At 41.8% G+C, this 24,743-nt stretch overlaps 1 protein-coding gene across 5 annotated transcripts in view; it reads right to left on the bottom strand.

The window, feature by feature from the left end:
• The window catches only part of UBE4B (ubiquitination factor E4B), a 132,649-nt gene that overhangs the window by 54,177 nt on the left and 53,729 nt on the right, over positions 1-24,743 (bottom strand). For 2 of the 5 annotated variants that reach the window (XM_053577261.1, XM_053577263.1), the window contains 4 exons: positions 21,920-22,055; positions 12,106-12,193; positions 10,411-10,555; positions 7,099-7,327 (listed from right to left, as the gene is read on the bottom strand). In XM_053577261.1, coding sequence (XP_053433236.1) covers positions 7,099-7,327; positions 10,411-10,555; positions 12,106-12,193; positions 21,920-22,055 — 598 coding nt within the window. Of the gene's footprint in view, positions 1-5,382; positions 5,530-6,244; positions 6,653-7,098; positions 7,328-8,946; positions 9,047-10,410; positions 10,556-12,105; positions 12,194-13,728; positions 13,808-21,919; positions 22,056-24,743 lie in introns of those variants that run through there. The other 3 variants (XM_053577260.1, XM_053577262.1, XM_053577264.1) reach the window with 3 other exon arrangements.

The following is a 24,743-nucleotide window of genomic DNA, read 5'->3' as shown; positions in this document are numbered from 1 at the left end:
GTTGGCTCTAAGGGGTCAGTTTGCTGTACCGTGTGAACTCACACAACTGCCAATGAAATTAGGTAATTGGCAACACATTCCTTGTAATTTTCACTAAACTTCGAATCCTTCATTGTCATTTGAAATATTTTCACCAATATTTCACTAAGACAAAAAGTGACTGTGTACATAAATGACTTGTACCAGGCAATGCAATGAAAGGCGTTCAGAATATAATATATTATTTTAGAGAAATTTCAAGTTAAAAAAAGTTTGTGGGCTGGGTTCGGTGGCTCATGCCTGTAATCCCAGCAATTTGGGAAGCCCAGATGGGCGTATCACCTGAGCTCAGGAGTTAAAAACCAGCTTGAGCTAGAGTGAGACCCCGTCTCTAAAAATAGCCAGGTGTTGTGGCGGGCACCTGTAGTCTTAGCTACTCAGGAGGCTGAGGCAAGAGAATCACTTGAGCCCAGGAGTTTGAGGTTGCTGTGAACTATGATGCCATTGCACTCTACCAAAGGTGATAAAGTAAGACACTGTCTCAAAAAAAAAAAAGAGAGGTTTGTATATTTTGTTGATCATTAATCAGCCCAATACCCGACAGCTGACTTTCAAGAGAAGGGGGGCGGGGCAATGAAACAAAACTTTAACCAAATAGGAAATGCAGCACAAGCCTCTGTATTTGGCAGTATGTTTCAAAATAAGACCAATCCTACAGGTGCCAAAGTTAGTCATAGGCACAAGCAGAAAACGCAGCCAGGCTCACCAATGCTCAGCATAGGTGCCAATAGTCAAAAGTGATTTACTAGGATTTTTTTTAGATTCAGAGTAAAAGAGCTGGTTTCAAATTTTGAGAGTGATACTGAAGGTGAAAGTGCTATGTAGTTTATATGCTTATGTTTATGCTATCACCAAACACATTTAAATGTTTAATGTACTATTTCATTTTTTTCCCTCAAAAATGTGTTACAAAATTCCTGATGATTTTACAACTGTGACATCCTGAACGCTGGGTATCTAAAACATTAAACCTCCCTCTGGAAGAATATGTGAACAATTTTCTGGTAACTACACCATCAATCCAATGATGGAATTACTTCACATACTAGAAAAAGTACTGGATCCTTCTGAAAACACAGTGAAAACATGCCTAGGGGTTTACACATGCATCAGGTCTGTGCAGTTTGAATCCCATTTTAAGTGCACCATGAAAACTTGCTCTTAAAGGAACTCTACTGCAGCTTCTTCTATGATGAGAATAATTATCCTATCATTTACTGATATTTTAAATGTAGACTTTGGAACTTTGTATTGTCTCAGTGCAAGGCGAATTCAGAGTTGTGTTGGTTTGAGCACTATAAATTCACTCCTCTGTTCCAGGCACTACCTGAGGTCCCAGGGAAGTGTACGGAGTCAAACAAACGAAGAGACCTTGCTCACCTTACATTGTTATAGGGTGGGGGGCAATCAAAAACAAAGTAGTTAGTAAGTGGGAAGAATACAAAGAAAAGCAGAGAATGGGTGATAGAGAGGGGTGGAGCACGTGTGTGTGTGTGTGTGTGTGTTTCACATAATGTTTAACACGGGGGGGGGGGGTCAAGGACCACCCTCTGATGGACCTGAGAGAAGTCAGGGAACAGGCCACACATCTATGAGGGTCCAAAGAGAAGAAAAATTATGGAGGCCTAGAGCCAGAGGGAACGACAAGTTCAAAAGACAGAAGCCTAGTGTTGAGAACCAGGTGACTGGAGGAAGACAAGGCTAGAAAGGAGTGTGTCCAAGCCTGGGGCGGAGAGGGAGAGGAAGGGTGTGTGTGGGCCATGTGTATGCGAGATACGGGCCTGTGGGCCACAGTGAGAGGCTTTGGGTTTTACTCTATGTAAGAAGGGAAGTCACTGGAGGGTTTGGGAATAGACACAGTAGGGTTTTTCTTCTCTACTATCTGTTTCATCCTCAAGCAGTGATGATTGGAGAAATGGGGGAGTGGGGTCAATGTCAATGTTTTTCACTATTCACTAATTTTCCCTTTCTCTACTTACCGTAAGGCTCATGGCATTCAAGATTGAAACTTCTTCAATGTAAAAGCTACACATTATTTTAAAAAGACAAACACAGGCCAGGCATGGTGGCTCAAGCCTGTGATCGCAGCATTTTGGGAGGCCAAGGCAGAAGGATTGCTTAATCTTAGGAGTTGAAACCAGCCTGAGCAAGAGCAAGACCCCATCTGTACGAAAAAGAGAAAAATTAGCCAGGTGTTGTGATGGGTGCCTGTAGTTCCAATTACTCAGGAGGCTGAGGCAGGAGAATCACTTGAGCTCAAGAGTTTGAGGTTGCTGTGAACTATGATGATACCATGGCACTCTACCCAGGGCGACTGGTGAGACTCTACCTCAAAAAAGGAAAAAAAAGGCTGGGTGCAGTGGCTCATGCCTGTAATCCTAGCACTCTGGGAGGCCAAGGTGGGCGGATTGGCTGAGCTCACAGCTTCGAGACCAGCTTGAGCTAGAGGGAGACCCCATCTCTAAGAACAGCTGGGTGTTGTGGAGGGCACCTGTAGTCCCAGCTACTTGGAAGGCTGAGACAAGAGAATAACTTGAGCTTAAGAGTTTAAGTTGCTGTGAGCTATGACTCCATAGCACTCTACCAGAGAGTGAAAAGTGAGACTGTCTCAAAAGAAAAAAAAAAAAAAAGAAGAAAAGAAAAGACAAACACCAGAGTTCTTTCTGGTTATCAACTTGCTAGGAAACAATCAGAAACAATCTTCTCTGGCTCCTTCTCTGGTATCGTCAGCACAGGATAATTCTAACTTCTCTCAGGTATGCCCCTCCTGCAGGGTACAGCTCCTTCTAGCTCAGTGGTCGCGGCATTAGGAAGGTTGAGAACCACTGTCCTAACTCATCCAGTGCTTCTCACAGAAGACTCCAAACCCTAATGGAAGGGATGTTTTACCTTTCTGAAATTAATCCTTACCATCAGCACTATGACAACTAACATATGAATGCATATCTCAACTACTTTCAAAAAGATTTATAATATATCAACTCTATTGAGCAAATTACAGATATAATCCTTGTTCTTTTTTAGGACATTCACCTTACTAGGCAAAAGTGGGTGTTAAAATTGCTTACTTCAAAGTAAATACAATTTTGAGAAGATCAATTAGAAAGGGGGAAGGAAAAAACCATTCTTCGCTGACTGCTCAAATTGATAAGGTTTTTTGCTACCCGTTCCTGGTTCTGATCCTACATGCATTCCTACGTTCTTCTATTTGTTCAACCAGGTATGCTATACATTTTTACTTTTTTTTTTTGTTTGTTTTTGCAGTTTTTGGCTGGGGCCAGGTTTGAACCCACCATCTCTGGTATATGGGGCCAGTGCCCTACTCCTTGAGCCATGGGCACCACCCAGACTGATTTTTTTGTATTATTTTTGGTATCAATTAAAAATCTAGAAGCTGCCAAAATCTGGACAACCAGATTTCATTGTAACAATCAACAAGAGACTTACCAACTAACTGGGATGGAATTTTTGTAATTAAGGAGGAAAATGCTGGCACTGCCTTGCCCTGGAATAAAGTCAAGCCCAGAGTCTGGGCAGTAAAATAACTAGTACGGAACAAGAACAACACAAGCCCTGTTTGGGCAGAAATGGAAAGCAGGTGGCAGGGGGTAAAGAGCGTGAACTCTAGATTCAGGCTGTGTGAGTCCTTGACTTTCACCCCACCATACCCATTTCCTCACAGCAGGCCTCAGTGTGGAGGAAGGAGATGATGTGTGCATGGTGCCGACAGCCCCGGGCACCCAGCGCTCCACCAGTGTACAGCTATTATTAAATACACAGTAAGTCTGATTTGTCCCCTTAGGTAGAGAATCAAGATCTGAGGCAAGGTAAGGCTGGATGTTAGAAGTCTAGAAAGAGGGGTGTTAGTAAAAGCAGCACATGCTCCTAAAGAAAGTTGGAATTAAGCAGGCCAGGAAAAGAGCATTTTTCCTGGAGATAATTTACAGTAAAACAGATAACACAGCACGTTCGCCACGAGAAAGCGGATTCCTAGGAATGGTGCCTGCTGTGGTGCTATGCGCATGCACCAGGATTTTCTCTACATGCAAGACACTTCCACCTTCGGGAAATTTACTTGAGAAATTGTGAATGTTCAACCTAATACAAATATCAGCCTTCCTGAACCAACACTCAACCTTGCATCAACATTCCTTTCTTTGATTCTTCTGAACACTGTCAAATTTAATGAAGTGTGCCTAATTCCTACCACAGTCTCTGTTTATAGCCTAGAGTTATTTTTCAACAGGGCTGGGGAAAAATACCAACTTGGTCTGGAGGAAACTTCAATTTAAGAGCAAAACTGTAAGACAGTGACTTGGAGGATTACAAAGAAGGTGCTACTATTTATGTCTATTTTAAATTATGGGTACATAAGAATTGTATACATGTCCCTAGAAAGAGGGTGCTATTAATATTCTCCTGTTCAAAGTCACCTAGAAAACACAATTAGTACTTGTCACTGGTTTTCAGGGGTAAACATTCAGCAACCTCCAGTTTTGGCCTTTTGTTATCCCAAAGACTCTTTAAATAAATGGGAATCTGGCTTCACTGAGGTCCAGGAGGCGCTTAAAGTTATAATGAAAGCAAAATCACAGCTATTCCAGACAGCACTGACCCCCCACAAACCCCACCCCAAGTCCCAGCTCCTCTCTCATCCCTAAATAGCAACAATCGGTGCAGCTGTATTTAAGGAAACATGCCTAGCAGAGCAAAGGCTGCCTATATTCTATAGCTCATAAGAATATTCTCACAACAGATAAATGAGGGAATCCTCATTTTATATCTAAAGGTGGGTGAACTTATTGATGACTGATTTTTAATGTTTTCATGGTCTTTTGAGACAGAAACTCACTTTGTTACCCTCTGTAGAGTGCTGTCCTGTCACAGCTCATAGCAACCTCCAACTCTTAGTCTCAAGTGATCCTCTTGTCTCAGCCTCCCAAGTAGCTGGGACTACAGGCACCCACCACAATGCTCGGCTATTTTTACAGACGGGATCTTGCTCTTGCTCAGGCTGGTCTGGAACCGATGAGCTCAGGCAATCCACGCACCTCGGCTTCCCAGAGTGCTGGGATTACAGGCGTGAGCCACCACACCCAGCCTTGTTTTTATGTTTTTGGCAAATGATTATATGTAAGTATAATCTTACAGGCAGCAACTATGAAATTTTTCCTATGTGCCACTTTTTCCTATGATAAGGTCTAAACACTTGAGGGCACTCTTTAGCATAACTCTTACGACCTTATCCCCTTTGGATTCAAAGCACGCCCCTGATTAGAGCTCACAAAAGTTAGTTCCTAAGCACCTAGGCACATGCAGCGTAATACTCCATTTCTCTGATACCTGGACCCAAACTGGACACAAGAAAAATCATCACCACCACCACCACCTTCATCATCACCATCATCACCATCATCTTCTTCATCTTCTTCATCACTACTGTCCCCAGAGAGTGCGAGGAAGAGGAAGGAGAAAGGATTGTCGTACATACTACGACAACAAAAGCAAAAAAGGTCATCAGGGGACAAAGTAAAACAAGACGGGGAGAAGCTTTGGCATTTGCGGTTCTTTTAAATACATCTGCTAATGGTCTTGGCCACTGACATGCAAGAATCTATAAAATACACAAGTACCTTTGAGAGAAGGGGCCACTGGATTAGTAGAACTCTGATACTGTTTCTAAGAGGCCGAAATCATGCATGATCAAAACTCAAAGCTTCAAAGCATGAACTGACCCACCTCACTCACTGGAAGGAACAAACACCAGCCCCCAATTCGCTCCCATGAACCCTTGGTCTGACTGCATTTCAACTACCATTGGCAACAGGACAAAAAGTCAAAAAGGGTTCCAGTGAGCCCCCACTCTCAAATACAACACTGACCAAGGACTATGAAATGCACTGATAATGAGGACTGACATGAGAATGAGGCTGCAAAAAGCCAAGTTCGTTTGTTCTTTTTTTTTTTTCCCCCTAAAGGAAGGAGGAAGAGTGAGGGGAAGGAAGGGAAGAACTTTCTGATCAGAGCCTGGCAGAAGTGTGGACTTGGAGGGCGTTGTTATCAAACTAGTTAGCCACACAGGTTAATAACCCAAAACCACAAAAACTTAACTGAAGTCAGTGTCACACAGCAATTCTTCCAAATCGTGTTAATATCCTTTCCCTGCACTGCAAACACACACAAAGCTCCCCTGCTGAATAAATACCTAGGAGCGATCCTCAGGGAGGAAGGACGTCTGCTCCCGGCACTGGGAGAGGCAGGAGGCAGAGGCAGACCCATGCTGCTGGGCCTCTGTCTCGAACTGGCAGGCACTGCTTGGGGGCTACTGGCAGGCGCCGAGAGTCTTGGGGAGCTGGACAGAATGGAGATGCCTGGGGACCGTGGGGTGGGAGAAAGTGAGGACACCCATGGGTGTGTGAGGGTGTAGGGCCGATACCGTGGGGATGACGGCTGGCTTGCTGCAGCAGTTCCAGAAGCCGCGCTCTGGGGACTGAGGGAAGATGAAGGCACAGCCATCTGGCTGGCTACTCGGGAAGGTGAGGCAAAAGACGGGCTCATCAGGGGGACAGAGCTCCAGAAACTGGTAGTGGGAGCAGGACTAGTTTCATAGAGGCTAAATTAGTTGAGAAAAGGAGGAAAGAAGAGAAAGACAAACTTGAGATAACTAATCAAAACGGAAAATATCAAGCTTTTAAAGGATGGTATTAACATATTTCATATCTCTAAGAGTTCAAGCACACAGATCCATCAGATAAGTACCTAAATAATTATAATCTCATCGCTGGACTGCTTAGAGGCTATACTTGCAATAGCTAAAGCCCGCTTTGCAAAGAATAATGTTGTGCACACAACAATTTGTTTCTAAACATTAATCTACCAATAGCCTAACCATGGAAAGCCTAACTGACCCCCCCCATCTTGAAAAGTCAATACCACCTCTAACCTAAATCCATCTCCCGAATATGACACATGCCACAATGTGAACAAAGAGATCGTCCCTTGTGAATGGACTTCACAGCTATTGAACTACCAGTGAGATGGGCAAAGACCCACACTGACCTAGACAGAGAGCTGGCACCAAAGGAACCCACACTGCAGTACATGGGGCTTGTTCCTGGGTTGGAGCCAGTATTGAGCAGGAGATTTCTGTCTGGTGACCGAGCTGTTGCTGCAATTGGCTGTGACGTGGCTGTCAGACTGGCAAATGGGTTTTCATCTCTAGTCTGGGTGGACATCATTAGCACTTCCATTAATATCTGGCCAATCAAGTCCTTAAAATCAGAGAACACTGTTGGAAAAGCAGAATAAAGGATGGGTTACACACAGTTCTTCATGGTCACAGTCCTTGAATAAGCCAAATTGGTCCGGAGCTGTCAGCATGGTGTCCAGGATTGGACTCTGGTAAATAAACAGACATGAGTGGAAACCTGGAGAAACCCAAATAGAGTCTGGTGTTTAGTTAACAGTAACTTCTCAGTTTTGACAAATGTACTGTGGTTATATAAGATGTTATAACACATTAGAGGGAACTCGATGAAATGTACACAGGAACTCCCTGAACTAACTGTGACCCTTTTCTGCAAACCTAAAAATATTTCAAAATAAAAAATTTATTTAAAAAAAATTGGGGTATAGTCATTGAGAGTTACTGATGGATATTTAACTGTAAAAAGAAGCTGCCCCCAAGTATACAGGTTTGTCTGTCACACCAGTATGTCCTAACCTAGATGCACTTTATACACAGTGACGCAGTCAAGTCCAAAGCGCAAAAGGGTCCAACAGTCACTTATCCAGCTTTTGCGAGCAGAGTTTATATTCTAGCTTCCTTCTTATTCTTTGCAGCTCCCAGTCTGATCTACTGTTGATCTTTAGATCTATTTTATTTAATTTTTAATTTTTACAGTTAGGGTCTTACTATGTTGCCCACATTGGTCTCAAATTCCTGGCCTCAGCAATCCTCCTGCCTTGGACTCTCAAGTAGCTCAGACTATAGGCATACACCACCCCACCTGGCTGCTAGATACATTTTATTTTTATTTATTTTTTATATTTTTGCTAGACATATTTTAAATATCATTAAACAAATAAAAGTTCTAACTCATGAATTTATCTGATTTGGTTATTAAAAATTATAACGTATAGGCTGGGCGCGGTGGCTCACGCCTGTAATCCTAGCACTCTAGGAGGCTGAGGCAGGTGCATTGCCTGAGCTTACAGGTTCGGACCAGCCTGAGCAAGAGCACGACCCTGTCTCTAAAAAACAAAAACAAAAACAAAAACAAAATAGGCAGGCTTTGTGGTGGGTGCCAGTAGTCCCAGCTACTCCTCTATTCTTCGGCAGGCAGAGGCAAGAGAATCACTGGAGCCTAAGAGTTTGAGGTTGCCGTGAGCTATGATGTTAATATAAATCTTAATATTCTCAAATCTGTCTTACACATATAATAGGTAATTTTTTGTTGCCCTCGGTAGAGTGCCCAGGGCAACAAAGTGAGGCTCTGTCTAAAAAAAAATAAAAAAAGTGCCTATTATATGTGTAAGACAGATTTCAGAATATTAAGATTTACATTAAGAATAACTTGTAAGGGCAAGTGTGGCTCACACATGTAATTCTAGCACTTTGGAAGGCCAAGAAGGGAGGATCACTTGGGGCCAAGAGTTCAAAGACCAACCTGGACAATATGGCAAGATCTTGTCTCTACAAAAAAAATAAAAAATATCAGCTATGTGTAGTGGCATGCATCTGCGGTCCTAACCGAGAGGTTAGCGCAGGAGGATTACTTGAGCCCAGGAATTCAAGGTTACAGTGAACTGAGTTGGCACCATTGCACTCCAGCAATGTGATCCTCTCAAAGAAGAAAAATGGAGTAACGCATGGCAGGGTTTCAGATACATGGTTGGTAAGCTTACCTCTATAACCAGAGTTAGTAAGATGCCAGCAAAATCAGACATGGTCTATTTATCCATCAGGGAAACAGAGGACTTGGTTTTATCCCTCCCTGGAAGACAGGCAGTATTGGCAAGGGAAAGGCAATCCCCTTGGTGTTCGTTCATTTCGCATGTATATACTGAGGGACTATTCTGTGCAAGACACCTGTCTAGTCAATGGGGATACATCAGTGAGAAAACCAGACAAAAGCTGCCAGCATCGGTTATAGTCCAGTGATAAGCAGAAAAACACTTCAGCACATCTCCCCTACCTCTTCCGTATTCCAAATGACTGCTATAAAGAAAAATAATAGTGCCCTGTAATGCTGGTATCTTGCTAAGAGTTCTATTATTTTGTTATAAACGTGGCTATGCACAGCCTCTTAAAATAGAATCCCGGAAACACACAAAATGTCATTATGATCTATCTTGCTATGCATTTAACCAAAGAGATTTACTCTGCTATCTACACATGGCCTTACAAGCACTTAAAGTAGGTATAGGTCATTCAGAGTACCTCTCTTAGGATCCATTAAGACTAGCAGGTGTGGGGGTGTAAGGTGTAACCACTCCTATGTTGTATGAGGAGCTAATGCTCTCTCTAAGCACCTTTCTGCTGCAAAAGAAAAAACTTTAACCCCAAGACATGGAAACCAATAATACCTTTATTTGGTTTCATTTTGTAGAAATCATGAAAGTAAAATATAACTTATCAAAACAAGATCAGAGGAAAGGAAAAGTGACTGAACAGCAGTACCCTCAACAAGAAGTATCCCTGTAATAAAAAATACAACCTACCTGGGGGCAGAGGTGCGTGGACAGCCTGAGTTCAGGAGCTTCAGACGAGCCTACGCAAGAGAAAGACCCCTTCTCTACTAACAATAGAAAAAGTAGCCAGGTGTTGTGATGGGCACCTGTAGTCTCAGCTACATGGGAGGCTGAGGCAAGAGAATTGCTCAAGCCCAAGAGTTTGAGGTTGCTGTGAACTGTGATGCCACGGCAATACCCTGAGCGACAGAGTGAGACTCTATCTCAAAAACAAACGAACAAACAAACACAAAACAACCAAAAAGCAAGATAGAACGCATGTGGTTAACAGAGAAGGGCAAAGATCTTGTATCTTGTTTTCTTTTCTTTTTTTTTTTTTTTGTAGAGACAGAGTCCCACTTTATGGCCCTCGGTAGAGTGCCGTGGCCTCACACCGCTCACAGCAACCTCCAACTCCTGGGCTTAAGCGATTCTCTTGCCTCAGCCTCCCAAGTAGCTGGGACTACAGGCGCCCGCCACAACGCCCGGCTATTTTTGGTTGCAGTTTGGCCGGGGCCGGGTTTGAACCCACCACCCTCGGTATATGGGGCCGGCGCCCCACCGACTGAGCCACAGGCGCCGCCCTATCTTGTTTTCTTGTAAGTTCTCTGAAATAAGACAATTAAGCTAGATTCCTACCTTCTTTTGGGTTCTGCTTAAACTGTGCAGAAAGAGAAGAAAGAAAGATGACATCTCTGTCTCGGTCCTTCCAAGAGACACGGAAGATCTTACAGACCAGCTGTAAGGCCTGCTCCTCAGACACTTCAGGGCCTGAGGAGGGTTCCTAGTGAGGAAGAGATCTGAGTATTAATTTCAAATAGGAAGCATGACTCAGGTACTTCAATAGAAATTCTTTATTCTGATTTAACTCATTATTAACATTGATATGTTTTTTTCTTCTTTGACACAAAGTCTCACTATGTCACCCTCAGTAAAGTGCCATGGTGTCACTGCTCACAGCAACCTCAAACTCCTGGGCCCAAGCAACTCTCTTGCCTCAGCCTCCCAAGTAGCTGGGACCATAGGCGCCCACCACAACGCCTGGCTATTTTTTTGTGGCAGTTGTCATTATTGTTTAGCTGGCTGGGGCCAGGTTTGAACCCGCCAACCTCAGTGCACGTGGCTGGCAATGTAACCGAGCAGAGCCAAACATTGATACTTCTTAAATATGTAAAACCACTGTAAAATAAAAACTCAACTTGTCACTGTGACATTAAAGTTACAACTTCTAAAGTCTCTTAGAGCTTACAATACAATCTACAGGGGAAACATAAAGGAATGAGGGCATTATCAAAAGTTACCAAGGAATGGCTCAGTGCCTGTAGCTTAAGCGGCTAAGGTGCCAGCCACATACACCAGAGGTGGTGGGTTCAAATCCAAACAACAATGACAACTACAACCACAAAATAGCTGGGCATTGTGGCAGACGCCTGTAGTCTCAGCTACTTGGGAGGCAGAGGTAAGAGAATCACTTAAGCCCAGGAGTTGGAGGTTGCTGTGAACTGTGACACCACGGCACTCTACCAAGGGTGACAGCTTGAGGCTCTGTTTCAAAAAAAAAAAAAAGTTACCAAGGAATAAATGTGATAAATCACATAAATATCCAATCTATTCACTTTTCTCAACTCCAAAGGACCAGATTAACATTCTCGGTACAATATCAATTTTCCTCCAGGAAATTTCCCCAAATTTAACATTTCTCATTACATTGTATGAGAGTTAAAATATTATATATATTAAAAAAATTTGTACACAAAAACCCCTGCAAAATAAAACACTGCACCAATAGGAAGCTTCAGTCCAACTTCCAATAATCATAAACATACATTCCTAAAGGATTCCTAATAACTTACTGCATAAGAAGTTATTATGACACCCCGAATATGCAGAACTGAGTCCAGATGATAATCAAATATAAAGGGCTCACGTTTTAAAAAAGCTTCTACTTGCTACTGGATTCCACATATTCTTGGTTCAATTCCTAGCCATTTTCCTCAGAATACTGCTAAAGATTTAGCAAATACTTTGTTAAAAGCAAAGACCAACAGAAGAAATTCTCACTAGCTCCAAATTAGTTCCTATTACAAACTAAATTTACAGATAAAACTATGGCCATGTAACAATGAAAATAACTGAGGATTTTTATCAGGTAAAGAGACTGAGTTACATTTCTTTTAATAAGGGCAATATAGGCTATCTATTTTACCTGAAAAGAAAAAAAAAAATCACCCACATAGGATTTCCTAATAGTCTCTTCAGATGGGAAACACGAAACGGAGTTTACTCATAGAACCTGTACTAAAAACTGAGGCAAGGGCTTCATTGCTTACCAACCTTATCACTGAGGCTCCTTTTTTCTCTCCGATCATTTTCATCAACCTCCATATTTTCAATTCCTGAATCCACATCCACCTGGGACATGCTTTAAGTATAGAAGACAAATAAGTCTTTTTACCTTTCATAAACCCACACAATGTCATAGCTGCTGGTTGAGGAAAAGTTTTAAAGCATCAGTCAAAATTCATCATGTTAGAAAAATGACAAAGGTTCAACTTTTTCTTATTAAGTTTTAAGAGCTCTTTATAAATTAGGATTTAAGCATTCTATCACACATGTTAGAAATAATTTTCTTAAGTTGTCATTTTCTTGGGCCCACTTAAAAAAAACATTAGAGCAGATTCTGTACATATTTTATTTTTAAATGATATACAACTAAATCTGGGAAATAAAAAGAAAAAATTCAATTGGGCCAGGTGTCCCAGGCTACTTGGGAGGCTGAGGCAGGATGATAGCTTGAGCCCAGGAGTTCCAGGCTGCAGTGAGTAATGATCACACCTGTGAATAGCCACTGCACTCCACCCTGGGCAAAACAGTGAGACTCCATTTCTAAAAATAAACAATTTTTTTTTTTGGCTCCTTAAATATTTTTATCTTAAACATTTTTTTAATTAAAAAAAATAAAAAAGTCAACGAAAGTTTAATTACAAAAACTGGTTAAATACACATTATTTTCCCCCATATCAAATAAATAATTGTCCATGCACCATTTATTGGAAAGTGCATCCTTTTAAAATTATATGAAATCTCTTATGTCATATGTCCAATTTTCATAAATGTTTGGTCTATTTCTGGTGATTTACTTCTGTTACATTAGACAGCTTGTCCCTGAACCAATGATACCACTGTTGTAATAAACAAAACCTCACAGAAGTCTTAGTACCTGCCAGACCAATGCCTCCACCTTGCTCTTCTACTTCAAGAGTGTCTTGGCTATTCTTGACCATGCCACTTCCACACATAGTTAATTAAGAATTGAGAATTAGCGTGACCAGTTCCTTTAAAACTGTTGGGATTTTAACTAGAATTTCCTTGACTCTAGAGATCAAACTACAGAGAAACAACATAATTTTATTAGTCAGTCTTTATCACTCTCCATGTATTTAGACCTTCTTTAAAGGTCTTTAAATAAACTTTATAATTCTCCATAAAAATCCTACACTACTTTTACTAAATGTAGTCCTGGCTACCATATAGTTTTTAATTAAATCGTGAATGGTGCCTTTTAAAAAATTAAGTTTTCTAAATGTGGGTTGTTGGCACGCAGTAATGTTTAAATGTATATACCTCTTATAAGCAACTTATTTACATAAAAACTTAACTACAAAAATAATCAATTTAACTCAGATACAAATTGTTGTTTCTTCCACTCCAATTCTCACTTATTTTACTGTACTGGATGGGACCCTCATGTTAAATAGAAGCAGGGACAGCAGTTGTCCTTCTCGTTCCGGATTTTACAGAAAGTGACTCTAACTTCTCACCACCAAATATGAATGCTGCTGGAGGTTTTTGTTAGATGTCCTTTATATAGTCAGAATAAGATAGGCTATGGTGTTGTAACACAAACACTCCGAAATCTTAGAGGCTTAAAACTATAAGGGTTTATTTCTTGCTTACGCAAAGTCTGATGAGAGTGAAGCATCCTTACTCCATCTTTAATCTATGCCATCTGCAATACACAGCCTCCAAGGTCACTGGAGCAAGAGAAGAGAGGGATGGAGGAGGAACATCGGCTCAACTGCCTTCACCTAAAAGTGACACATGTCACTCCCATTCATAGCCTACCGGACAGAATCAGTCACCTGCCCCAATCACCCTACAGTGGAGCCTGGGAAATGCTGGGGAGCACGTGGACTATTTGGTAAACTGTCTCTGCCACACTCTCCAAGGATACTCCTTGCTTCTCCTCATTTGCTGAGGTTTTATCACGAATCGGTGTGGAAGTTTATCAGGCTTTCTCAGCCATCAACACTATAAGAATTTTTCTCTTTAATATATAACATGGTAGAAGATATTTACAGATTTTCTTTTTTTTTTGTAGAGACAGAGTCTCACTTTATGGCCCTCGGTAAAGTGCCGTGGCATCACAGCTCACAGCAACCTCTAACTCCTGGGCTTCCGCGATTCTCTTGCCTCAGCCTCCCGAGTAGCTGGGACTACAGGCGCCCACCACAACGCCCGGCTATTTTTTGGTTGCAGTTCAGCCGGGGCCGGGTTTGAGCCCGCCACCCTCGGTATATGGGGCCGGCGCCTTACCAATTGAGCCACAGGCGCCACCCAATATTTACAGATTTTCTAATGTCAACACACCTTGCCTTCCTAGGATAAACCCAAACTGATCATAATACATTTGTCATATTTACGATATCATATTGTACTATGTTTAAGTAAACTTTTAATTAAAATATATGTATAGAAACGTGCATACAGGCGTGGCACCTGTGGCTCAGAGGCTAGGGCACCAGCTACATACACTAGGGCTGGCGGGTTCGAACCTGGCCAGGGCCTGCCAAACAACGACAACAAAAAAATAGCTGGGCATTGTGGCAGGTGGCTATAGTCCCATCTACTTGGGAAGCTGAGGTAAGAGAATCGCTTAAGCCCAAGAGTTGGAGGTTGCTGTGAGCTGTGACACCACAGCACTCTACCAAGGGTGACATAGTAAGACTCTGTCTTAAAAATAAAAAAAATAGCCGGGCATCGTGGTGGGCTCCTATAGTCTCAGCTACTCGGTAGGCTGAGGCCAAGAATCTGAGGTTGCTGTGGCACTCTACCGAGGGTGACAAAGAGAGACTGTCTCAAAAAAAAAAAAAAAAATGCATAGACATGTTTGAGTGAGTATACTTCCACAAAGCAAACATGCTAATGTAATTCGCACCCAGATTAGGAAATAAAATATTATCAGTACTCCAAAAGCTCCCTTCGTGACGCCTATCAATCACTACAATTCTGGCCACCCCTAACTATTGTCTTGGCATCTAACCCCATAGATTAGTTTTGCCATTTTTGATGCTTTGTAAGATTTGACTTGTCAGTACTTAATATTTTTGTAAATAAATCTTGAGCATGTGTACCATGTACTCTACGTTCTAATATTATTCTTGCCTGATTTTAACAGTAAAGTCATATTAGCCTCACAAGTAGAGTAAAAGTGGTCACTATTTTTTTCATTATCTAGAAAAATTAGTATAAAATTCAATTGCTCTTATGACTTTTTATTACTTGGGTACTCTCTTCTTGAGTCAACTTTAGGGAGAATTTTATTTTTCTAGGAATTGATTTTCATCCAAATTTACATCCACTTTGGGTATTGACACTTTTCATGGAATTCGCTTTTTCAATAACAAATATTACCGAGTGCCCATTCTGTGCAGCCATTGTTCTAGATGCCTGAGATCAACGAACAAAAGATACTAAAAAAGTCCCTACCTCACCGAGATTACATCCTAGTTAGAGGGCAAAGGAGAATAAACAATAAGCACAATCAAAAAGCAAAGCACACAGTATATTAAATGAGAATTGCCACAAAAAAATGAAAGAAAGGGCTGGGGGGGGGGGTGGCTCACACTTGTGATCCCAGCACTTTAAGAGGCTGAGGTGGGAGGACTGCTTGAGGCCAGGAGTTTGAGACCAGCCTGGGCAACACAGCAAGATCCATCTCAAAAACAATATTTTTATAATTGAAAGAAAAGAAGGGCAAACACAAGGCAATTAAGGGCATGAAACTTCCTTTTTAAGTGGAATGGGCTTCACTGTAAAACAACATGTGGGCAAAGGCAGGAAGAGGTCAGCCTTATGTATGTCCAGGGAAGAGCATTCTAGAAAAGGATTTTCATTGCCTGGATGTATTTATTACTTTTCTCTTTTTCCTTTATTCATTTTAAATATATTTAAAGCTTCACATTTTCCTCTAAGAATGACTTCAGCTGCAGTGCACAAATTTTGATATGTAATATTTGTTATTATTCAGTTCTAGATACTTTTAGGTTTTAATTTCCATTATGATTTCTTCTTCTTCTTTCTCTTCTTTTTTTTGAGACAGAGTCTAGTCTTACTCAGTTGCTCTGGGTAGCGCGCTGAGGAATTATAGCTCACAACAACCTCAAACTCGTGGGCTCAAGTGATCCTCTTCCCTCAGCCTCCCACAGAGCTGTGACTATAGGCACCCACCACAACACCAGGCTAGTATTTCTATTTTTAGTAACAAGGGAGTCTCACTCTTCAGGCGGGTTTCAAACTCCTGAGCTCAAGCCATCCACCCTCCCAAAGCACTAAGATTATAGGCATGAGTCACTGCGCCTAGCCTATAATTTCTTCTTTGACTTTTTAAAACATGCTCTTTTTAAAAAATATCGAAATGTATAAGCATTTTTCTTGAGTTCTATGTTAATTTTCTAACCTAATATGCTAGTCAGAAAACATGATCTGTGCGATTTTGATTCCTGCAAGATTTTTTTTTTTTTTTTAGACAGATTCTCACTCAGTCACCCTGGAGTTGAGTGCTGTGGCGTCACAGCTCATAGCAACCTCAAACTCTTGGGCTCAAGCAATCCTCTTGCCTCAGTCTCCCAAGTAGCTGGGACTACAAGCGCCTGCCATAATGCCCAGCTATCCTGAAACGTTCTGATTGGTGAGTATAAGAATGTACATTCTCCAACTACAGAGTTCAAAGTACTGTATCTTCCAATGCAATCAAGTTTGTTAGCTGTGTTTGTCTATATGCTTAACAATGTTTATTCTCCTTGATCTACTGATGGCTGAAAGGGATGTGTTAAAAATCTCCCATTACGGGGCGGCGCCTGTGGCTCAAGGAGTAGGGCGCCGGTCCCATATGCCGGAGGTGGTGGGTTCAAACCCAGCCCCGGCCAAAAAAATAAAAAAATCTCCCATTACGGGCAGCACCTGTGGCTCAAAGGGGTAGGGTGCCGGCCCCATATGCCAGAGGTGGCAGGTTCAAACCCAGCCCCAGCCCCGGCCAAAAACTGAAAAAACAAAAATAATAATAAAAAAAGAAGGCCGGGCGTGGTGGCTCACACGTAGTCCCAGCACTGTGGGAGGCCGAGGTGGGTGGATTGCCTGAGCTCAGAGGGTCGAGACCTGTATGTAACAGCATGTGAGCCAGAGTAAGACCCCGTCTCTACTAACATCAAGAACATCGCCAGAGGAAGACAAAAAACAGTACTTCAAACGAAGAAGAATGAACAAGGAAGTTGAAATTAAAAAAAAAAAAAAAAAAAATCTTCCATTACAGGTTCAGTGCCTGTGGCTCAAGCGGCTAAGGCACCAGCCACATACACCTGAGCTGGCAGCTTCGAATCCAGCCCAAGCCTGTCAAACAACAAGGACGGCTACAACAAAAAAATAGCCGGGCGTTGTGGTGGGTGCCTGCAGTCCCAGATACTTGGGAGGCGGAGGCAGGAAAATTGCTTAAGTCCAGGAGTTGGAGGTTGCGGTGAGCTGTGATTTCACAGCACTCTACCCAGGGCAACAGCTTGAAGCTTTGTCTAAAAAAAAATAATAATAAAATAAAAATAAATTTAAAAAAATCACCCATTACAATTATGTGTCTGTTTCTTCTTGTATTTCTATCAGAATGTGCTCTATGACATGCTGATGTTACATTACTAAGTGCCTATATATTTGAAACTATTAAATCCTAATAGAGAACTAAATATCATTATATAATGCTTCTTTTTTTTTTTTGTAGAGACACAGTCTCACTTTATGGCCCTTGGTAGAGTGCTATGGCCTCACACAGCTCACAGCAACCTCCAACTCCTGGGCTTAAGCGATTCTCTTGCCTCAGCCTCCCGAGTAGCTGGGACTACAGGCGCCCGCCACAACGCCCGGCTATTTTTGGTTGCAGTTTGGCCGGGGCCGGGTTTGAACCTGCCACCCTCGGTATATGGGGCCGGCGCCCTACCCACTTGGCCACAGGCGCTGCCCACTAATAATGCTTTCTGCCTTGAAGTCTAATTTATTAATATTTACTCCAATTTTCTTCTAGTTAGTATTTGCCTAGCGTATCTTTTCCTTTTAATCTTTCTCTACCTAATGTTTTAGGTATGCCTTCTTGTAAACAAGTGTAAAGTTGGGTTCTGTTTTTTTTTTTTAATCCAAACCATGATGTGTAAATGTGACTTACTGTGATTACTAACCTATTTTAACTGTTTTAAACCTTACTTAATGTTATTTATACCTTTCTTTTTTTCTTTTTCTTCTTTTTTTGTAGAGACAGAGCCTCACTTTACCACCTTCAGTAGAGTGCCATGTTGTCACAGGACTCACAGCAACCTCTAGTTCTTGGGCTTCCGCGATTCTCCTGCCTCAGCCTCCCAAGCAGCTGGGACTACAGGCGCCTGTCACAACGCCTGGCTATTTTTTGGTTGCAGTTCAGCTGGGGCTGGGTTTGAACCCGCCACCCTCGGTATATGGGGCCGGGTCCCTACTCACTGAGCCACAGGCACCACCCTTATTTATACCTTTCTAAAAATTTCTATTTCTTTTTTCCCTTTCTTTGAATTAAGTTCCCTCCACCCTCACTATCCACCGTGTTCCATATTTTTCCTTTACTGATTTGGTAGATACAGTCCATTTCTATTCTTGTAATGGCTACTCTTGAAACTTTAGCAAGTATTCTTAATTCAAAACCTGATAATGTCAGCCAGTAACTTTACCCTTCCCCCCTGTAGTAAAAGGACCTGAGAATATTTGCTTTAATCACACCCTGCTGGCTTACCTGCTGCTGCTGGTCAGTATTTCGGATCCATCTGATTTTTACCCCACTTGCCCATGGTCACTGTGTACTGTCACTGTGTTACACACCAGCGTTTGCTTACATGTACTACCTCCTCCACTTACTTTCCTTCTTATACCTCAAACATCAGTCCTGAGATCATTCTCCTCCTTCATAAACATCTGTTAAAAATTGGGGTCTTTTAGAGGCAGACTAACAGACTGTTTCTTTTTTGTTTCAATCTATGAATTTCTTTATTTACCCTATGCTCTTAAAAGGTAGTTTCACAGAGGTACACAACTCCCTGTTGACGGTTACTTTCTTTTAGGATTTAACGCCATTTTTCTGTCATCCTCTGGCTTCCATCATTGAGAAACTTGACTTTCATTTCTTTTGTAAATAATCTCTTTTACCTCTGCTGCTTTAAACGTCTCAGTCATTGGTGTTCTGCAATTTCACTATGAACTGTCTAGGTGTGAGTTTCTCCTTGTTTATCCTGTTTGGGTCTTGTTAAGCTTCCTAAATCTGAGGATTTGCATCATTATACAATTCTAGAAAAAAATTCAGCCATGTGTCTTTTTGATAATGTAGATAAAGTAATAGAAGAAAAAATATGGAGTAAGAGTGAGGGGAAGGAATCTGTCTACCTCTTCATTCTCCTTTTGAGACTTTTTCCTCTTCTCCTTTTTTTTTTGTTTGTTTTGTTTGTTGCTGTTGTTGAGACAGAGTCCCACCCTATGCCCTGAGCAGGGTACGATGGCCTCACAGCTCACTGCTACCTCAGACTCGGGCTGTGGGCATCCTGCTGCCTCAGCCTCCAGAAGCCGCTGGGATTACAGGTGCTTACTGTGGCGCCCGGCTGGGTTTTTCTTTTTCTTTTCTTTCTTTTTTTTTTTTTTTTGTAGAGACAGAGTCTCACTCCATGGCCCTCGGTAGAGTGCCAATGGCCTCACACAGCTCACAGCAACCTCCAACTCCTGGGCCTAAGCGATTCCCCTGCCTCAGCCTCCTGAGTAGCTGGGACTACAGGCACCCGCCACAACGCCCGGCTATTTTTTGGTTGCAGTTTGGCCAGGGCCGGGTTTGAACCCGCCACCCTCGGTATATGGGGCCGGCGCCCTACCGACTGAACCACAGGCACCGCCCATCCTTTTTTTTTTTTTTAATGTGTCAGGGTCTCATTCTCACTTAGACAAGTCTCGAACTCCTGAGCTCAAGCAATTCTCCTGCCTCAGCCTCCCACAGTGCTGGGATTATAGGCATGAGCCACTGCACCTGGCTGATACTTTAGATAGATGTTGGACCTCTATCCTCTATGAATCTTAATACCTTTTCTTTTTTTTTTTTGGTAGAGACAGAGTCTCACTTTATGGCCCTCAGTAGAGTGCCGTGGCCTCACACAGCTCACAGCAACCTCCAACTCCTGGGCGTAAGCGATTCTCTTGCCTCAGCCTCCCGAGTAGCTGGGACTACAGGCGCCCGCCACAATGCCCGGCTATTTTTTGGTTGCAGTTTGGCCGGGGCCGGGTTTGAACCCGCCACCCTCGGTATATGGGGCTGGTGCCCTTCCGACTGAGCCACAGACGCTGCCCAAATCTTAATATCTTTTATCTTTTTTATCTCTTTTTCTCTTTGTGGTACATTCTGGGTAATTTTTGAGCAACTTAAATCTGTCAATTCTCCTTCAGCTATGTGTGATCTACAGTTTACCTCTTATACTGAGTTTTTGACTTGAATTATCTTTCCACTTCTAGAAATTCTATTTGGTGGTTCTTTTTCTTTTTTAGAGATAGGGTCTCACTATGTTGTCTAGGCTATCCTCAAACTCCTGGGCTCAAGCGATTCTTCCACAACAGCCTCCTGAGTAGCTGGGACTATAAGGGGACAAAACCGCACCTGACTCTTTTTCAAATATACTCGGTTGTTTAGTCACTGATACGTACTGATATTTTCAATTCCCTTTTTTATTTAAGCATACAAATTTTATATTCTATATTTGATCATTCTAACAACCAGAAGTCTTTGGGAGAATAATTCGATCGTTACTTATTCTAAGGATGCTTATCATGGTAACTTGTTTTCTAATATATTTTTCATTTTTTGACTATGAGTTCATATTGCTTGGTACGTTTTCTGAAGAAATTCTCTGAAGATAATTTGTGTTAGCTTCTGCTGGATGCTAAAGACCCCGTAGGCCTGTATGAAATGTATGACAATTCTTAGCTTAAGCTTTTTCAGACTATACCAATCATGTCGACTGACATCCTACATTCACACAGAAGTACCTATGCCCGTGAAATCTCTGAGTTGACTTATTTGTTAAAAATGCCTCTACCCACAGCAAAGGTAATAAGAACACAATCACTTTTACTCTGTGGGTTACATTATTTTCTACTTGCCCCTTTCCCTAAGAGTGTAGTTCTTCCTGAGTTATTGCCTCATGTGGAGACCTCTGATCTGGCTGCCCACCTGAGTCCCACCAAGTGCTGAGGCTTTATCTACTCTTGAGTTTCCCAACCCTTCTCACATCAGGAAACACACAGGAAATGATATTTGCTCTACTGGCATGAACACAGGGGGTTGCTTGAGCACAGAGGAGACAGGTCCCAGGGTCTGGGTTACTCAGACCAACACCTCAGTCACTCTAGCACCTGTTTAGGGCACACTTGAAGCACAGGAAGGCTGTTTTTGGACATCTCAATTCTTATGGAGCAAACAGGCTGTTTGGCTTACCTGTCTGAAACCTCCTGAACTTTAAATTTCACTAATCGGTAAAATTTTAAGAAATATTCAGGGATAGACATAGGCTTGCCAACTTAATACTGATAAAATGAGGACATTAAAAAAATTTTTTTTTTATCAAACACATCATTAGTTCATAAAAGATATTAAAGATAAAAAACATTTCCGAATAATACAAAGACCTTGAAACTTAGTAACTTTGGCTTTTGTTTGCTAAGGCCTGGCTTGGGTCTCTGGTGGCACTGAGACTACTGGACTAGAGAATAACGCAAATGGATCTTTCTCTTTCCATAAATAAAATAGCAGATTAGAAAACGGGCTTCACTTTACCTTTTTTCACAAGAGACACTATCGATATCCATGCTCTGAGAACGTGAGAGAGACTGAGATTGTGTTTCAAGGCTATTAGAGGGCGAGCTGCTCAGAGAACTGACTCCTTCACTGCTCTGGCTTCGGTGGGCTACTCCTAAAACAAAATACAAGAAAGATTAAGCCCCGTGTGAAATGATGTTAAAGCCATTTGTAATGGCAAAAGTTAACATGAACCATCCACAGTCATCCCATCATCAGCAACTGAGGAACTTCTACCAGATGATTATATTAAATGCTGAAAATAATATTAAAATCATAGGAATACTAGTAAGAAAAAATAATTTGTCGGGCGGCGCCAGTGGCTCAGTGAGTAGGGCGCCGGCCCCATATGCCGAGGGTGGCGGGTTCAAACCTAGCCCCGGCCAAACGGCAACAAAAAAATAGCCGGGCGTTGTGGCGGGCGCCTGTAGTCCCAGCTGCTCGGGAGGCTGAGGCAAGAGAATCGCGTAAGCCCAAGAGTTAGAGGTTGCTCTGAGCCATGTGAGGCCACGGCACTCTACCCGAGGGCGGTACAGTGAAACTCTGTCTCCACAAAAAAAAAAAAATAAATAAATAATTTGTCAATATACTTCATAAGCTTCAATAACAGAGCTGCAACTGATGCCTAACACTGACTCCACAGCACCTCTTATGCCAATTCAAACTGAATACAAATTACCTTCCATGACAGCCTAGAAAAATCCTTGAAAACCATCAAAAATAAGGTACATTAATAAATAAATAAGTATATGAAGTGAGTATAACAAATGTTAATGGCAGACACTAAATGGGGAGTATCGAGGTATTCACTGCAAAATGCTTTCAACTTTGCCATCTGTTTGAAATTTTCATAATCCACTGTTGAAAAAATGCAAATAGATTCAACTAAGCAATATCCTTTAATATAGATCAATCCACTCACTGACTGAACATTTTAGTGAAAATGAAAAACGTGACACTCACCTTGTACTTATAGAATTTACAGCATATTGAGACTACGTAATATAGGGACAGATCATTTCTCATAGCAATTTCCTCATCAATGTCTTTAATATATTATTCAGAGAATTTAAAAAATTATTTTAACTCTATAAATATCTTTCCACCAAGAAAAAAATTTGCACAGGCATTTCCTAATACTTTAAGACATATATACCTATGTTGCTCCAAGAAAAATGAGACTCACATGTTAAAAAAAAAAAACAAGGGCAGCGCCTGTGGCTCAAAGGGGTAGGGTGCCGGCCCCATAATGTGGGAGGTGGCGGGTTCAAACCCAGCCCTGGCCAAAAACTGCAAAAACAAAACAAAACAAAACAAAAAGAACAAAAAACCTTGTGTTATCAGTTATAGCTTAAACAACTACCAAGTGGATAAAATTTGAACCCTTTCAGCATTCTCAGAAAGAAAACTTGCCACCATTTAATGTCATCATCAAAGAATATTACAAAACATTTATCCTTTCCTGAAAGCAGATCTTAACATATGCTAGTTTATTAAAACTTCTGCAGGACTCAGGAAGGAAATGAGAAACTAAATTTTTACTACTCCCAAGAAGACTCAAGTAAAATACAAAAAGCATGTGATATAGTAAGAATTCTGAAAGAAGCTTGTAGAAAACAGTCAATCTTTAAATTCACTAATTCAAAAAGTATAATCCAAAGTAGGTTTTCAATAAATATTTATTGAAGGAATAAAAAGAGCATCAACCATATCTTAGAATACCATTTTACCTATCACAATCAAAGGTTGAATAATTTTTAAATTAAAATTAATCAATAACGAAGTTCAATGATTTTACCAGATATTAAGTAGGCTTTAAAATTTCTACTTAGGGGCGACGCCTGTGGCTCAGTTGGTGGGGCGCTGGCCCCATATGCCGAGGGTGGCGGGTTCAAACCCGGCCCTGGCCAAACTGCAACCAAAAAAATAGCCGGGCGTTGTGGCAGGCACCTGTAGTCCCAGCTACTCGGGAGGCTGAAGCAAGAGAATCACTTAAGCCCAGGAGTTGGAGGTTGCTGTGAGCTGTGTGAGGCCACGGTACTCTACCGAGGGCCATAAAGTGAGACTCTGTCTCTACAAAAAAAAAAAAAAAAATTGCTACTCAGTTCTAAAATTACACTGACAATTACAGTAAGTTGCTTTAAAGGATATTATTGTGTTATTGCACACAGGGTGTATTGCTGTTTTATTACACACATGGTAGACCCTAAGTGTATAATACATGGAATACAGTAATGTAGCACCAGAGTATACCATATAATATATTGCATTTGTAATATATATATATATATTTTTTGTAGAGACAGAGTCTCACTTTATGGCCCTCCAACTCCTGGGCTTAAGCGATTCTCTTGCCTCAGCCTCCCCAGTAGCTGGGACTACAGGCGCCCGCCACAACCCCCGGCTATTTTTTGGTTGCAGTTCAGCCAGGGCTGGGTTTGAACCCGCCACCCTCGGTATATGGGGCCGGCGCCTTACCAATTGAGCCACAGGCGCTGCCCGCATTTGTAATATTTTTATGAGGGATCGAATATATCATCTGAATTCATTTTTTCCTGTGCCTTCCGTAGGATCTTCAACTTTCAGGTTAAGTGAGGAATCCTCCCCACAATTTAGTGTGTGTGTGTGTATGCTGCTGCTGCTGTGTCATTGCACAGACAGAGTCCTGGGTTCAAGCGATCCTCCTGGCTCCACCTCCCAAGTCACTAGGACAACAGGTGCTACCACCACACCTGGCTCCGCTCCTTTCCTAAACTTAAAAAACTGACAGCCTCTTTGACTTTATTGAAAAATCAATATAAAT

Source organism: Nycticebus coucang, chromosome 22 (genome assembly GCF_027406575.1).
Source record: "Nycticebus coucang isolate mNycCou1 chromosome 22, mNycCou1.pri, whole genome shotgun sequence".
NCBI lineage: Eukaryota > Metazoa > Chordata > Mammalia > Primates > Lorisidae > Nycticebus > Nycticebus coucang.
The sequence above is the reverse complement of the archived record's forward strand: the minus strand, read 5'-3'. Positions and strand labels throughout refer to the sequence as shown.